We start from the raw sequence: 18355 nt of genomic DNA on the forward strand, positions 1-18355 counted from the left end.
GTCATCAGTTGCATATCAGTATGCAACACTCCTATCTCAATACTGAGATAGGAGTGTTAGTAGCTTGCTCCACCTTTGCAAGGAGTTACCCAGTATTGTACCACTTTACCCCAGTCCTGAAGATACTTTCAGGCGCAAACTTTGTTTGCACACACTTGGATAAGGGATTAAACTAAATTTATTATAGTCTGACCAAGTGAAAAATAAATTTCAATCACATATTTAGTTTATGAAACAACACCGTGCATTTTTAGCTTTTGCTATGATATAAAGAAGTCTCTATCACGAAGATACTGGAAAGGTGGAGTTTTTGCATGTGTAATTTAAATTTTGAATACTTGAAATAAGTTGTTGACACCTAAATTCTGATAAGCACCATATATATCAAGAACTGGAAAAGGCAAGCTACCTTCCCTTTTTTTAATGTGACGTCCATGAAAGGTTGGCAACCTATAGCATATTAGTACTACGGACAGGCCAGAGATTTTTTTTTCTGTTTTATGAAATTGTATTAATTTTTTTTTTATTATTACCTAGTTTAGAAACCCTGTCCTAGTAGCCAAACATAGACCTTTTTGAAACCATTTCAGGCCACCAAGAAGTTGGGTAGTCTTTAAATGGTACATGAATTTCACTTCCTGTCATTCACTGAAATTCATCTAATACATACATTCATGCCCATGGTAGGATGCAGTCTGTTGGTTTGAGAGTAGATATGCTAACCACAGAGTCAACCATACTGGCAAAATTTAATAAAATGAAAAACATTTAGAGTTTTTGGAAGGAATTAAAAGTAAAATAAAATAGAGCAGTAAACTTATGCTTTACCATTCTAAATAAGAATTTGTGGATTAAATAATTTTAATGACATTGTCTGGTCTTACAAGAAGATTAGTTAATGATGGCATCAAGATGATTTAATGGAATTCTTATTAAGTTTGGAAAATCTGGTATAATTTTTTTTTTTTTAAATAGTGAACAGAAATAACTATTTATCAATAAATACTGGTAAGGAGCCAAGTACTGATCACTCATAGAGTGAGAGAAGGATTTTTTTTCTTCTGAAGGTTATAATTATTCTTCTAAAATGAATAAGAATACATTGTTACTCATCTCATCATAAAGAAAGAAACCAGTCTCCATTTTTTGACTTGCTAACTTTACTTTTTTAACAGTCACCATATTGTTGGTCTCAGTATGAAATGTTAAAATATCTGCAAGGGGAGGGTGAAGGAATATGTTTTTAATATAAACTGAATGTAGAATAAGATCAATTGACATTTCATTATCTTTTTTCAGGTAGTTCGAAAAGAGGAGAGGGGGAAATATTTTTCACGTCATATAATGATGGAAGTAAGTGTTGCCAGTAATGTTGAAGCTTCAGTAGCTTCAGATACCACTCTCTTATCAGCTGATAGTATTCCTGTTGTTACAGTTGGTAGCATGCTTCCTCTTACTTCAGATGGCATCAATGGTACACTTGGTGCAACACAACAAGCAATTTTAAATGTGGATGTTTTGAGAGATGGTGCAATATTAGGAACTGCAGGACATCATGGAATTGTGCTTGCTACAAATTCTGATGGAACTGGCATTTTATTTAATACTGCTCAAGTGGCACTCTTGGCACAAGAAGCAACACCAATCTATGATAATTCAAGTATAATTCGCTTTACAACACACGATGTAAACACATTACAAACTGCCACTATAACTGAATCCTTAGTTACTGGAGAAAACAACCCAGAAGCTGCCACAGCAGTTATTACTGCTGTTCCCCTTTCGTCATCCTCCTCTTCCTCCCAGCCTTCTCTTCCTCCCGTTGAAGAATCTGCTTCAGAAACTCACACTGAAAAAAATGAAGAGATTCGGCCTCCAGCTAGAAAGGTAAACTACACAAAATTTATTAAAATAAAACAGTATAAAATTATATGTTTAATTACTATAAATATAGAATGATTTTAGATATTCAGAGAAAATAATATCACTGCTTATAATTTTCAGTATCACTTATTCCTGTATGTGCAACACTTTTAATAAGATGAATAAAAAGCATGTGATGCTTACTATATTTTATAATAAATTTAGTTTAATCCTTTATCCAAGTGTGTGCAAACGAAGTTTGTGCCTGAAAGTATCTTCAGGACTGGGGTAAAGTGGTACAACACTGGGCAACTCCTTGCAAAGGTGGAGCAAGCTACCAACACTCCTATCTCAGTATCTCCCATAATGCAAAACACATCTCCTTGCGGATATGTATAATGTTATGCATTAAGGGAAGGGCCACTACCCAGACTAGTTTCGACCTTTATTGAGGTCTCTTCAGTGGGAGCCAGGCACAAGTGGAGATACCAAGGCAGAAGCATTAGCAAGGTCATCTCCTCCTATAGGAGCTGCCCCAGTCCTGAAGATACTTTCAGGTGCAAACTTTGTTTGCACACACTTGGATAAAGGATTAAACTAAATTTATTATAGTCTGACCAAGTGAAAAATAAACTTTCAACATCTTTCTCTAAATCCAGAGTAATTTAATAAAAAGGTGGTACACTGTTTGGCAGCTTCTATAGGAGGAGATGACCTTGCTAATGTTTCTGCCTTGGTATCTCCACTTGGGCCTGGCTCCCACTGAAGAGACCTCAATAAAGGTCGAAACTAGTCTGGGTAGTGGCCCTTCCCTTAATGCATAACATTATATATATCTGCAAGGAGATGTGTTTTGCATTATGGGAGATACTGAGATAGGAGTGATGTTAGCTTGCTCCACCTTTGCAAGGAGTTGCCCGGTGTTGTACCACTTTACCCCAGTCCTGAAGATATTTTCAGGCGCAAACTTTGTTTGCACACACTTGGATAAAGGATTAAACTAAATTTATTATAGTCTGACCAAGTGAAAAATAAACTTTCAGCAGCTTACTATGTTGTTAGTGGAGATGTATCATCAATACAGTATACTTTAACAAAGTAAATTATAATTGACAAGAAATTATATAACTTGCATTTATTTTATTATTTACCCAAATATGAACAAACAAGTTTTCACATGGAGTATCTTCAGCTGAACTCCTTGTATATGAAGCTGCTGACTTCACATCCCTTTATCCCAGTAACCCATAATGCATAGCACATCTCCTTTCAGATGTGTATTTTGCCATATTCTAGAACAAGACCAAATAGATTGCATATGCAGTAATCCCTCGATTAGTGAGTCAATTTTTTTCGATACCCAAATTTGATTAGTGTGCCTATATACATCTTAAAAATAAATGTTGCAGATTTTAAAAATTTTCTATCTATACTTTTTTATGGCTAACTATTTTAAAAAATCACTCACCAGAATGAAATAATTTAGTTACCAATTTAAAACATTTTACAAAGTTATTTTTAATGGCATACTACACTACTTCCATGTACACTATGTATATTATGTTCCAAATTTTTACCACCAAAATTTATGTCATCTGCTATAGTATGCCCACAGATTCGAGACCCTTAGACACTTTTGCGCATGTCACAAAAAGGAGAATCCATTCCGATAATAGGGTAATCAATCGGTCTTCTGGGATGAGTTGTTTATTATTACACGTCGGAAAATTAACTTCTCTTTTATGATCATTGTAGTTTTTAAAGTGGTAACTATTTTGCTTGTATAACAGTTGGGAAATTTTATTTATAAAGCACATGATTTTGTTTGTTGGTGACCAATTCGTATGTCCTTCATTTCTTTCTCACCTTCAATGATAATGTTCAAGAGTTAATTAAATCTCATTCTGTAGAATTGAGTGATTCTGACCTGCTAAATTTAGATGTACAGCGGGAAGATCCCGAAGAATATGAAGAAAATTTAACCACTGATAGTCAGCCAAAAGAGATTTCACAGAAACAATTTGAAAATATTTTTCATACAATCGAAGTTTTTAAGCAGCAGTGCTTAGAGGCTGACCCTGATGAAGAGAGAGAGAAGCAGTAAAATTTGCAGAAGAGTAGAAGAGGCAATAGGGCCGTACTGTCGGTTGTAAAAAAAAAAAAGAAACAAAATGCCTGCCAAACTACATTAACTCAATTCTTTGTTAAGTAGAATAATAACATTTATATTCTGAGTATGTTTTATTGTCTTTCAGCTTCATGGTTTTCCTTTAACTATGCCCTGAGACATACCTTAATTCTTTTATAAAAAAATTAAGGTTCAGAAAAGAAATTTGAGGAACGAATTATACTTTTTTCGATAGGTTATTATATTCGATTAGTGTGTTTTCGATTAATGCGCCTGTTTTAAAGAATGCATTAGGCGCACTAATCGAGGGATTGCTGTATAATTATAAAAATATGCTAGGTGGTAATTTATTATGTCTATACACAAATGCAAGGAGCATTAGGAACAAAGGGGTTGAGTTTGTTGCTTTGAATATGATGTGACCTAAGATTGTTGGCGTTAGTGAAACTGGCTATCAGAATCAGATATGGTAAGTGGGATCGAGTGTAATGGGTATACTATTTTTAGAAATGACAGAAGAGATAGGAGAGGAGGAGATGTACTACTAATGATATCAAATGTCTTAAGTCCAGTTAGGGTAGAAACACAAGAAAACAATGATGTTAACAATGTCCCATATAGTGGTGAGTTTGAGTTCTATCTGGTGTGAAGTGGACTTCATACCCTCAGAAGGGATCTCTGTTAAGAATATGGCTATTTTACCACCAATTGGTAACAGTGATCATGCTGTGCTTTCTTGCAAAAGTATCTAATTCTATTGACGCTGCAATTAAAATAAGTTACATGCTAAACAACAAAGCTGGAAATTATGATCAGCTTAGGAGAATACTATCTTTGGTCCCATGGTTATCAGTTACTGAGTGGGAAAAATGTCAGCAATGCATGGGAATCTTTGACAAAAGTGCTTAAATGAGGTGGTATCTGCATGTATCCTTAGTGTTTGAAGAATAAATAGGTTGGGAGTGAAATGAATGTGCAACCTTATTAAGCAAGAGATCCACAAGAAGAAGAATGATGTGTGAAAGAATATCGTGAGAATAAGAGTGAGAGGAGTTATGAAATATATATATAAGGCTCAGGCCAGAAAAGTAACGAGTATTGTGCGGAAAGCTAAATTGGAGTATGAAAAGAAATTGGCCATGCAAGCTAAAGGCAATCCAAAATAATTTTATTGTTATGCCACAAGAAAAAGAAAGAATGAATGTGAAACAATAACTTTTCATCCAAGTTATGCAACAGCTCTTCAACCTTATTTTCATGAACCTTTAACTCTTCATCCAATGCAGATGGTACTCGAGTGTTGGAAGCTGATGAGATTGTTCAGTTAATGAGTGATTACCTTGCTAAGATATATCAACCAGGTGTATTTAACATGGTGCACAGTGCTACTGCTACATTGGATGAAGAGTTAAAGGTTCATGAAAATGAGGTTGAAGAGCTGTTGCATAACTTGGATAAGAATTTGTCTATAGGGGACAGATGGAATATCAGCCCCATTTTCTAAAGGAATGTTCAGCTGAATTGGCTAGGCCATTCACATGTTTGGGTCTCGGCTCAGGAATGGAAGAAATGTATGATAGTTCCATTGTACAAAGGTAGTGCAAAAACTGATGTGTCTAACTACTGGTCTATTTGTATCTCTGGTGTGGTAGTGAAGATTTTTAGAGAAGTTGGTAAGAACTTGCATACAGAAAGGTGAACAAACAATCTGTACTCTGCAAGGAGCATCATGAGTTTACTAAAGGAAGGTCATGTTTTAGCAATTTGCTCATATTTTATAACAATGTTATGGTCGAGTTGGAGAAAGGAAATGGATACACTATGATAATGTTGGATTTTTTTAAGGCATTTGATAGGATACCACACAGAAGGCTGTTGCATAAACTGGAGAATATGGGATTGGAATGTAAACTCTTGACTTGGATCAGAGGAATGGCTGACAGACAGATATCAAAAAGTGGTATACAGTGGGTGTCAATCTGGCAGATTTAAGGTGACCAGTGGTGTACCTCAAGGTTCAGTCCTTGTGCCATTATTGTTCAATCTGTACATTAATGACACCAGATGTGCAGTTGTTTGTGGATGATGTGAAGATAGGCAGGACAATCAGGGGTGCTACTGATATTCAGCACTTACAAAATGATTTGAATAGGCTGGAAATTTGGGCAAACAACAATGGCTGTCAGTTTAATGGAATTCAAATTAATTTAACATACTTGTAATTTTGGTTAATATTTAACTATTGAGTAGCTGTACAACAACAAAAGACAAAAAAAAAAAGGAATGTCTGAATGAATTGTAAACGATAGATTGTTAAGACAAAGAAATATCCCAGACGGGATTAAGAATAAGACCTAAGGCCATCGTACACACGGTCAAGAATATATGGGGTTTCCTGCCTTAATGCAGCGACCTAAAAGGTGGAGGGAAAAGACCTCTATGAATACCCAGGGGAATTCATAGAGGTCTTTAGTAGCAAGATCCAAGGTCGATGGAGCAGCATAAAAGGGGAAGACATCGATCAGAAAGGTATATCCAAGGTCAGGAAGATAAATTAGGTAGTAGTTAGATGGTTGAGTAATATCATTAAGCAGGAGCTGCAAAAAATGAAAATGTTGTGAAGGGTATATAAGAAGAAAGGCGATCAAAAAAAGGTACAGGCAAGAAAGGTGATCGGCTGGATGAGGAAAGCAAAATCGTATTATGAGAGGAAATTAGCCAAGCAAGCTAAAGGGGTTTTTTGCTGTGTGGTAAGTAAAAGGAAAAATGACTGTGAACAGAGTAACCTTAATAATAGGGTTGATAAATTGGAATCATATTCATTTCAGGTTGAAATGAAACCTTCCCCAAATGTAAAATCATAAAAACAAGTCTTTCAAATTGGTTTGTATAATAAAAAAATGGTATATGTAGGATATTGTTAAATCTCGGTGCAAATATGGCCATGGTATTAAATGGGATATTAGTTCGTGTATTATGAGAACATTCAAAGGAACTGACTTTAGCTTATGTCTCAGATCTTGTAAAGTTCCAAGAGAGTGGGAGGAGGGCAAAATAATTCTGTTGCATAACAGGCTTCAAGAATGAGGTAGCAAATTATAAACAGTTAGTAACTCAGTAGTGGTGGTAAGTATTGGTAAAGTTGATCAGAGATGGAATTCAGAAATGGGGTGCTGAAGGGTTAAAGCTGTATAACTGGGATGAAACTTCCATAAGGAAAGCAGAGAACCGACCAGAGCTTCTGACCTAATGTTCAATCTTCATCCTCTTGTGGTACTCCCAATAGGTATCCGTCCAGATACTGAACTAATGAGGATGGACTGACAGTTTGGGATTTAGTTGACCAAATTGTATTTTTATTGGCTTAAATGACAGTGCAAAATGATGCTACAACATGACAGAATTTCATGCTGGCATTCCTCAGTTAAACAAGGCCCCTATTGTTTTCATTAGGGAACCAGGGCAAACAGCAAAAAGCCAGCTACTGGAACAAATCCCAGAACACATTCCATCTCAACATCAATAGAGTTCAAGAAGCCTTAAGAGAAAGAAATTGAACTAGCAGAAGAATTGGATAAGTGTCAGATCAACATATAGGTGTGACTGAAAAAAAGAAGACAAAAAAACGGTTGAGATCTTTTTAAACAACAAATACAAAATATTATATTCAGGCAATAACAATCAGGGAAATTCAACACTAAACACTAATCTTTGTGAATGGTAGACAATATCATGTGGAGTGATGTGGGAACTGAACAACGATTCTCTATAGTCCTGCAGAACATTTTACTAAGGAAGAAGTGAAGTAAATTTTTGAGGCATTAGAGAAAGCAACTGACACAATGAAAAAGAAAAGGTTGGTTCATGTTGATGATCTAAACAGCAGAGTAGGAAATGATTACCAGAAATGTTTTGGGCAAATTTACAGAAAAGAGCAAAGCTAATAACAATGGTAAGTACCTGTTGGATTTCTGCTCAGGACATGGACTAGTTCTTACTAACACTGTTTTCCAATATAAAAATATGCACAAATTCACATGGAGAGAAGGTGCAAGAAATAAAAAAAGCCTCATTGACTATGTTCTTACTGATAGCAATGTTTTCCCCACTGGTTCAGAAGAGTGCACAGAGGATTTGAAATTGGAAGCAATCACCATTTAGTTTTGAGCAGGATAAAATTGAATTTCATAATGACAAGAAAATTAGGTAAGAAAATTTTAAAATAAATCAAAGTTGAGCAGCTTTTAGATTTGAACTGTTGACTAAAATGCACAAACATTATTCAAAAAAATATGAAAGAGTTTGAAAATAGGAACCAATCCTTGGATATTATGTGGCAAACCCTGAAAGAAACTGATTTCAACCAGAGAGGCATTTGGTTAGGTTGTCTGCAAAGACAGAAAAATCAAAACTCCATGGTGGACTCAGGAAGTTAAAGAGGCAGTGAAGTAAAAGAAGAAAGCATCTCAAAACTTCCTGGCAAATAAGTCAGCTTGTGCTCATAGAAAATACAGAGACAAATATAAGAAAACTAAATACTGTGTAAAACTATCTAAACAAAAGTCATGGGAAGACTTTGGTAAGAACATAGAAAATAAATATCAAGAAGGTGGCAAAATATTCTGGAGGCTATTGAAAAAGCATAGAAATGGAGCAAAGAGTACTGTGAAAGGAATGAGAGATGACAAGGCGACATGTATGGACTAATTATTTCGAACCATTGCAAAATGAAACAAGCAGTGACAGCACAGTGGTAGAAACACTCAATGGGCATTCAGTCAGGAATACATATTATTATTATTATTATTAGGGCGACTCCTAGGAGTCCTTAGACTCATCGAGGGAAGCCCTAAACATTATGTCAAGAACAACTATTCGACATCCACACAGTATCTATCATACTTTGCCTTGAACTCATTCACAGTCATGGCACCCATTATTTCGAAACATTGCAAAATGAAACAAGCAGTGACAGCACAGTGGCAGAAACACTCAATGGGCATTCAGTCAGGAATACATATTATTATTATTATTACGGGTGACTCCAAGGAGTCCTTAGACTCATCGAGGGAAGCCCTAAACATCATGTCAAGAACAACTATTCAACATCCATATGGTATCTATCATACTTTGCCTTGAACTCATTCACAGTCATGGCACCCACAACAGACTCTGGCAGCTTATTGCACTCATTCACTACTCTCCAAGTAAAAAACCTAGTTCTTACACCCTTGCTAACCACACTCTTGCCCAGTTTCCATGGATGGCCCCTAGTCCTCCCACCACCAGTCCTGTTCTGAAAAATATCCTGTGAATTAATCTTATAGAAACCCATCAGTAATTTGAATGTCTCAATCATATCACCCCTTTTCTGCCTATCAACCAATTTCTGCAACCCACAAATCTTCAACCTGTTCTCATAAGGTTCATTCCATAGACCTGCAATCATCTTTGTCACTCGCCTCTGGATCCTCTCAACTGCCTCCCCATCAAGAAGAAACCTAGGTGACCAGATCTGGGCACAGTAGTCAAGATGGGATCTTATCAAGGCTCGATACAGAGGAACGATAACTTGCTTGTCTCTGCTCGTCAAAGAATTCTTCAGTAACCAAGTGATTTGATGAGCTGATTTAGCCACTTTTGCAATGTGCCCCCTAAACTTCAACTCCCTGTCCACCAACACTCCCAAATCCCTGGCCTCGTCAGTCTCCTGGAGTACAGTTCCACCAATGTGGTATACTGCTGCTAATCTTTTCACCCCAAAATGCATAACCGTACACTTTGCCACATTAAATTGACATCCATTCTCCTTAGCCCAGTCCTCCAATCTATCCAAATCATCCTGCATAATTTCGACATCATGTGCATTCACTATTGCTCTACCCAACTTTGCATCATTCAGCAAACAAATGAACAGTTCCTCTCAAATCCTTTCCTATATCGTTAATGAATAAATTAAATAGTAGTGGTCCAAGAACAGAACCCTGCAGCAAACCACTAGTCACAGGCCGTCTTTTGGACTCTACTGCTGAATAAATTACTCTCTGATATCTCTCCATCAACCACCCTCCTATCCATCTCACCAACCTGGTGAGATGGATAGGAGGGTGGTTGATGGAGAGATATCAGTATCCATCCCCATATGCTGCAGTTTACTGATTAGAATTCTATGTGGTATCCTGTGAAAGGCCTTTGCAAGGTAGGTCCAGCGGTATCACTGTAAATCCATTACCCTTATGCAGTTCAGCCGTCACTGTGTTATAAAACGTGAGCAAGTTACTGAGGCATGATATACCCTTCATGAAACCATACTGTCCCCTGTACAGTATCCCATTTTCATCTATCCATTCCTGTATTTTTCTCTTGACTACTTTATCCAAAACCTTGATAACGACTCCTGATATGCTGATTGGTCGGTAAGCAGTCTTGGAACCTCCTTTATGCAGTGGAACTATTTTCCCCTCATTCCACTTCCTCGGGACTAGCCCAGAACCGAGACTCAAATTAAACAAAATGGTCAAGGTCACTGACAATTCTTTAGCCTCTTCACGTAAGACCCGAGCTGGTATACCATCCAATCCCACAGATGTATTCGCAATACGGTTTTGTAATATATACTATTCACCTCTATTTCATTCACCTCAATTCCTATTCACCACCTGGATGATATACTCTTGCAATGTGCTCGCTCAGTAATTCCACTATATCAACTAATTCTGTTACCTTCCTACCATCAGCATTCCTTAAAAATCATTCTGCCGTATACATTTTTTCTTTTACTTGCAGCATATCGAAAAACTGTTTGGTATTCTCTTTAGCTTGCGTGGCTAATTTCCTTTCATAATCCGCTTCTGCTTTTCTTACTACACTCGTTACCCTTCTGGCCTGTGCTTTATACTATTCATGTGCCTGCAGGTAACCTTTCTCCTTAAATTCCCTCCACAGTTATTTCTTTTTTTTTTTGCAGCTCAAGCTTAATGGTGTTATTCATCCATTTAACCCCTACTTGATTTATTATCTGGACTCTAGGTATACAGTCAGCCATTACCTCCTTCAAACACTCCTTTACTGCTTCCCATGCACTATCAACCTCCAGCCCTTGCAGTTTTACATGCCATGGCACTGAACCAAGCAATCTCCTAAGCTTGTCATACCTACCAGCTTGGTAATTTCACATGTACCCTGTCTTAATTGAAAATTCCATGCATTTAGCCACCTCCCAGGTCAAGACTTTATGATCTCTCTCACCAGTTGGTAACAATGTGGTCATATTCGAGCACTATTGAACCCCTAGTATATTCCATTACATGCTGTCTCAGGTAGTTATCCCTTAATAACTGCATAAAATCCAATTCCTTCCTCCCATGTGTCCTCTCCTCCTTCCAATCAATGTTACCATAGTTGAAACCCCCCATAATAATTACCCTCCTTCCACTCATTGCGTCGATTTGCTTATGCATACTATCTCCATCACCTGGTCTATAGCAGTGCTCAACTGTATATTTTGTTCTGCTAGTCTCAATCTCACACCAAATAGCCTCAGCTATCATCAATAACACTCTTCCCCCCATTTTTTTCTCTCTGTCCCTCCTGAACACACTATACCCTTCACATTCTATCCCACTAGCTATATCATCTTCTGTCAACCATGTCTCACTAATGCTAATAACCTGTGGCCAGGAAGAGCCAACCAAGGCCAAAAATTCTCCCTTCTTGTTCCTAATACTCCTGGCATTAGTATACATGAAGTGCAGAAGCCCGTTAGTCCCATCCCTATCTTGATGCCTTATACAATGGTACTTTGGTTTGCGAGCATCATTCGTTCCGGAAATGTGCTTGTAATCCAAAGCACTCGTATATCAAAGCGAATTTCCCCATAAGAAATAATGGAAACTCAGTGATTTGTTCCAAAACTCAAAAATATTCATATAAAAATGATTAATACAAAATACATATACTTCCGTATGCCTTATATATGTATACCTTTTTATATTTTTATTATTTAAATGTAATATGCATGTAATCGAATTTATTAATTACATTTCAATTACATATTACAGTAATAATTGTATTGAGGTAGGACGACTTTCATTGTCACTAACAGAATCACTGCTATCTGTTGACTCTTTTTCTTTTTGTGCGACTGTAACAAGGAAGCTATCCAATGACACTTGCTTTTGCCTCCTTTTGAGGATTTCACGGAAATATGACATTGCATTGTCGTTAAACAGATTCATCACTCGCACTGCCACAGCCTTACTTGGGTGGTGCTTTTCTACAAAATTTTGCACTGTTTCCCACATTTTACACACCTCCCTAATCTCATTTGAAGAGAGGTATGTCTCCGTCTTTTCCCCCTCCTCCTCAGACGGGATCTCCTCCATAACCTCTTGTTGATGCTTGCGATGCAGATCCATCAGTTCGTCGGTGGTAAACTCATGGCCATATTCCTCCACCAGCTCTTGAATGTCATCCTCATTCACCTCCAGTCCCATGGTCTTCCCCAAGGACACAATTTCATCAACAACTGGCAGCTCCTGTTCATGAGCAAACCCCTCGATGCAATCTGAGCACAGTTTTCTCCAAGCAGAATTAAGGGTTCTCTTGGTGACCCCATCCCAGGCTTTAATGATCTTGACGCAGTTTACGATGTGGAAATGATTTTTCCAAAACTCTCGGAGGGTAAGGTTAGTTCCTTCGGTCACCTTGAAGCATTGCTGAAATAGTGCCTTGGTGTAAAGCTTTTTAAAGTTCGAAATGATCTGCTGATCCATGGGCTGGAGTAATGGAGTAGTGTTGGGAACAAGGAACTTGACCTTAATGAACTCGAATTCTTCCAGTAAGTCGTCCTCGAGGCCTGGAGGATGAGCAGGAGCATTATCCATAACTAGCAAGACTTTGAGTGACAATTTTTTTTATAAAAGGTATTTCTTCACTGCAGGACCGAAGACCTCGTTAATCCACTCAATGAACAAGATACGAGTGACCAAAGCCTTGCTGTGGACCTCCACATAACTAATAACTGGCTCTTCTGCACCTTGCATTTCTTGAAGGCTCGTGGATTCTCAGAATGATACACGAGCAGGCGCTTGACTTTGAAATAACTGCTTGCATCAGCACACAGCAAGAGGGTGAGACGGTCTTTCATGGGCTTGTGACCAAGCATTGCATTCTCTTCTGCTGTAGTGTAGGTCCTCTTTGGCATCTTTTTCCAAAAAAGCCCCGTCTCATCGCAATTAAAAACTTTCTGCGGCAGGTAACACTCGGAAACCATGAATTTCTGGAACTCGGCAATGAACGCCTCAGCTGCCTTTGCGTCCGAACTTACAGCCTCTCCATGCCTCACAACACTATAGATGCCACTTCTCCTCTTAAAGTTATCAAACCATCCCCTGCTTGCCTTGAAGCCTTCGTTTTCTGTAGACATACCTGGCAGTTTACTTATGAGGTCAGCGTACAAGGCCTTTGCCTTCTCATAGATCAAGTTCTCGGTCACAGTATCACCTGCTAGTTGCTACTCGTCTATCCACACCAAAAGCAACTTTTCTACATCTTCCAGAATACGTGGCCGTTGCTTTGATACTCTCGTTACTGCTTTTGCTACATCTAGCCCCCTTAGTTCTTCTTTAATACTGTGTAAATCGTTGATGTAGACTTCTTATAAAAGCTTGCAATGATGGATACTTGCATACCTTGTTCGTGCTTCCCGATGATTTCCTTCTTAACTTCCACCTTAATCATCTCCTTCTTACCGCCTTCCTTTTCGACCCTTTTCTTCATTGGGGCCATTGTCGTAGTACAGTTAATAAAGAACAGTCACTACATTTGGACACAAAATAAAAAAATGCTTTACGCACACACACGTGGTCACAATGCTAGCACGAATGTTGACTATACGAATGAGGTATGCCGACTGAGACCAAGCATGCGAGACGATTACCCACAATCCCGAGTGGCTTGTGATCACGTGACGCTCGCAGACAAATTGTATGGGTAATACTCGTATTGCAAGATCTCGCTCGTTTATCAAGTTAAAATTTATTAAAAATTTTTGCTCATCTTGCCAAACACTTGCAGACCAAGTTACTCACAATCCAAGGTACCACTGTACTAACTATCCCATTCTGATTTGTTGTCCTTCGTACTAGCTTGGGCATATTATACACATTCAATACACGTTCATACATATCAGTACTTGAAGTTGAAAAAGCCATCAAAAACCTGAAATATGGAAAGATAGTTGAAGTACGAGGTTGATCTCAGAAGTTCTCGGCCTAACAATGAAAAAACAAATTTATAATTTCAAAATTATTTTTATTTTTCAATATAATCTCCTTTACTACTAATACATTTATTAAGCAGCTGACACAATGAAAAAGGAAAAGTTGGTCCTTGTTGGGGATCTAAATAGCAGAGTAGGAAATGATTGTCAGATATACAAAAATATATTGGGAAAATTTGGAGAAAAGAGCAAAGCTAATAATAATGGCAAATACCTGTTGGATTTCTGCTCAGAACATGGACTGGTTATTACTAACACACTGTTCCAACATAAAAATGTGCACAAATTCACATGGAGAGAAGAGGCAAGGAATAAGAAAAGTCTCATTGATTATGTTATTGTTGATAGTGATGTTTTCTCCCTTGTGCTTGACACCAGAGTGTACAGAGGATTTGAAATTGGAAGTGATCACCATTTAGTCTTGAGCAGGATAAAATTGAATTTCATATTGAAACGAAGAACAAGTAAGTAAGTTTTAAAGTGAATAAAAGTTGAGCAGCTCTCAGATGTGAACTGTAGACTAAAATACACAAACAGGATTGAAAAAAAATGAATGAGTTTGAGAACAGGAACCAAACCTTGGAGATTCAGTGGCAAGCCCTGAAGAAAACACTGATTGATTCAGCCAGAGAGGCATGTGATGAGGTTGTCTGTAAGGATAGAAAAATCAGAACTACATGATGGACACAGGAAGTTAAAGAGGCAGTGAAGGAAAAGAAGAAAGCATATCAAAAGTTCCTGGCAAATAAGTCAGCTTGTGCTCTAAGAGAATACAGAGACAAATGTAAGAAAGCTGAACACTGTAAAACTGGCTAAACAAAGTCATGGAAGGACTTTGGTAAGAACATTGAAAATAAATATCAAGAAGGTGGCAAGGTATTCTGGAGGTTGTTGAAGAAGCTCAGAAAAATGCTGTAAAAGGAATTAGAGATGATAAAGGTGACACGAAAAGAGGAGAAAAAGATATCCTAGAAGTATGGAGTAATTATGTTGAAAGTTTATTTTTCACTTGGTTAGACTGTAATAAATTTAGTTTAATCCTTTATCCAAGTATGAGCAAACAAAGTTTGTGCCTGAAAATATCGTCAGGAAAATAAAAAGGTGGCACACCGTTTGGCAACTCCTATAGGTAAAGATGACCTGCCATTGCTTCTGCCTGGTATCTCCACCTCTGGGCCTGGCTCCAACTGAAGAGACCTCAATAAAGGTCGAAACTAGTCTGGGTAATGGCTCTTCCCTTAATGCATAACATTATACTTATCCGTAAGGAGATATGTTTTGCATTATGAGAGATACTGAGATAAGAGTACTGTTAGCTTGCTCCACCTTTGCTGCGAGTTGCCTGGTGTTGTACCACCTTACCCCAGTCCTGAAGATATTTTCAAGCGCAAACTTTCTTTGCTCACACTTGGATAAAGAATTAAACTAAATTTATTATATGGAGTAATTACTTCGATAAATTGCTAAATGAAATGAGCAGTGATGACAGCACAGTGGTAAAAAACACTCACCAGGCATCCAGTGAGGAATACATATCCATACATGTTGTAGAAAAAGCCATCAAAAGCCTGAAATGTGGAAAGTATCATCTACTCCAGCAGAAGGAGATGATAGTTGACAAGAAATGCTCAAGTATGGAGGTATAAAAGTCTTACACTAGCAGCACTGCATAGTTCAGAAGGCCTGGACAGAAGGATGAATTCCAGATGATTGGAGTATAGCTCTCATAGTACCCATATATAAAAAGGGAAATAAAACCGAATGTGAGAATTACAGAGGTATTTCCTTAATGAATGTTCCTGGTAAGATATATATATGCAAGGTACTAGAGAAATAGTTGAGAAGGATTGTGGAAGAGAAGCTTGATTCAGGCCAAATGGAGGCGGTCAGGAATCATATTTTCACTTTATTACAGATAGTTGAGAAATCATGGGAATATAACAAAGATCTGTGTTTAAATTTTGTAGATCTGGGAAAGGCATATGACAAGGTGCCAAGAGAGAAGCTATTCGAAACGCTACAGTTATATGGTGTCAGTGGGGCATTATATATCTCAAGCAATACTTAGTCTTTACTTGAGCTGTAAGTCAGCATTTCGAATTGAAGGAAGTACAGGAAGGTGTTTTAATGTTAAATCTGGTGTCAGACAAGGATGTACATTATCCCGCTCTGTTATTCATTATCTATATTGATCACATTATGAAGGAAAGTGGTATTAAACCTGATATCAAAATTGGAGTGTTAGTCTCAGCTCTTTGCTCTACGGATGATGTTATACTTCTCAATAAATTCACTACAAGGCTGCAAGATTCCTTGACTAAAGTGAATAACTGTTATAATAGATATGGTATAAAGGTCAGCATTAAAAAGACAATGAAAATAGGTAGAAACATTGAAAATATTAACTGCATTGTGAATGGAGAACCTATAGAACAGGTTTCCCAAACTGTGGGCTGTGGCCCATTGGGGGCTGTTAGTTTTGTTGAGGGGGGGGGGGCTCTGAAATAATGAAAACAAATTTAAAATGTTTTAAGACTAATAAGATAGATAATATGATCTATATAAAAATATAAGATAATGTGCATGTCAGATGTGTGTGTAAGATGCTAAAAATGTAATATTTGCATTTCATTTTTGCAATATTTGCTGTGTATGTTTTGTATTGAATACAAATGCAATAAATATTATAATAATATATGTCTGTATTATGAATTTTTTTTCAATGGTGGCCGTGAAATATTTTAATTTTTCCAAAGGGGCCTTTACATTGATTTGGGAAGCACTGCTATAGAACAAGTAAAACATTTCAGCTACTTAGTCACGATTTTTAGTGAAGATGGTAAATTAAATATGGAAATAGACAACAGAGTCAACAAAACTGGTATATGGTAGGAAGTCAACTGAATAAATTTATATGGAATTAAAGAGATATTAGTCAAAACACTAAATTAGCTGTATAGAAAACAGTGTCGAAACCAATTTTAACTTATAGATCTGAGAGAGCTGGGTTAGAAGTAAAACAATTGACCAAAGACTAGAGACCACAGATATGAGTCCTGAGAAAGAGTAGGGGGCATGAACAGATGGCATGAATGGCAACATCATATTAAAAACAAGGATATTAGCTCTGCTAACAAGGAATGTGTTAGCAGAGCTAATCTCAGGTGGTATTTACTTAAACAGAATGGGAGAGGAAAGATTAGCAAAACAAGTTTCTTCTGCCAGGTTGGCAGGAAAAAAGACCCAGAGGAAGACCAAGATATAGGTGGTTTGATACGGTAAAAAGTGCCTTTGAAAATAGAAATATAAGATTTGACAATGTTGGAGTCTTGACAGGTAACAGATTGATTTGGTGGAAAATTGTAGATAGGAAGTTAGTAATGATATAATTTTTCATGTAGTACTATCATATCCTGTACATCCCTTGAGAATGTACGTGCCCATTTAAGTTGGGTGCGCTGTCATGTGGCTTATGCAACCCGTGCTATAAAATTCGCATCAATTTGACTGTATGATTGCATTGTTATTGATGTATGAAAGTTTTAAGAGTCCATAGTGCATTAACGCTCATTTTAATGGGTCCAATGCAATTGGACCCATTAAGATGAGCACTTTGAATACTTTAATTTATCAATTATCAAAGTTATAAATTATTTATAGAAAATTACTTGTCTATATCATGTCCTAAACACGTCAGTTCACACTTCATGCATGTAAAATAGATGAACCTGCGAAAACAAAAATAACAACTCGTGACAGATGACAATGTTCAATTGGATTGTTTGACACAATAGCCAATCATAGCCACTGATTTCTAGATGCTATTGTCTCAGCATTCGCCTTGCTTCGCCTTCTGGGCAGTTTAAAACCACTGGAACGCTAAGAATTTGACCCACTGCACCACTACATCTGTTCAAAGGGCTCAAAGGTGTCCATATTTGGACTGCACATCCAGGCTATTTACACAAATGTGATACAATGTTTACGTGTCGAAAAGTGTCCTCTTCATGAAGCATTAGTATATATTAGGAATTTTAGGAAAACATTTTAGGAATCCCATAAAGATAGGCATTTAGGGGAGT

The 18355-nt window shown here is 37.3% G+C and overlaps 1 protein-coding gene across 1 annotated transcript in view; it reads left to right on the forward strand.

Moving 5' to 3' along the window:
- LOC150103270 (zinc finger protein 236-like) overlaps nt 1–18355 on the forward strand; it is a 236553-nt gene that overhangs the window by 32960 nt on the left and 185238 nt on the right. Inside the window, exon 3 of the mRNA XM_090398431.1 lies at nt 1300–1887. Within this exon, the coding sequence (XP_090254557.1) occupies nt 1345–1887 (543 nt within the window). The 5' untranslated portion in view covers nt 1300–1344. The remainder of the gene's footprint in view (nt 1–1299; nt 1888–18355) is intronic.

The sequence above is a fragment of the Typopeltis vanoorti genome, chromosome 9 (genome assembly GCF_054136105.1).
Source record: "Typopeltis vanoorti isolate ZY-2024b chromosome 9, IOZ_Tvanoo_1.0, whole genome shotgun sequence".
Taxonomy (NCBI): domain Eukaryota; kingdom Metazoa; phylum Arthropoda; class Arachnida; order Uropygi; family Thelyphonidae; genus Typopeltis; species Typopeltis vanoorti.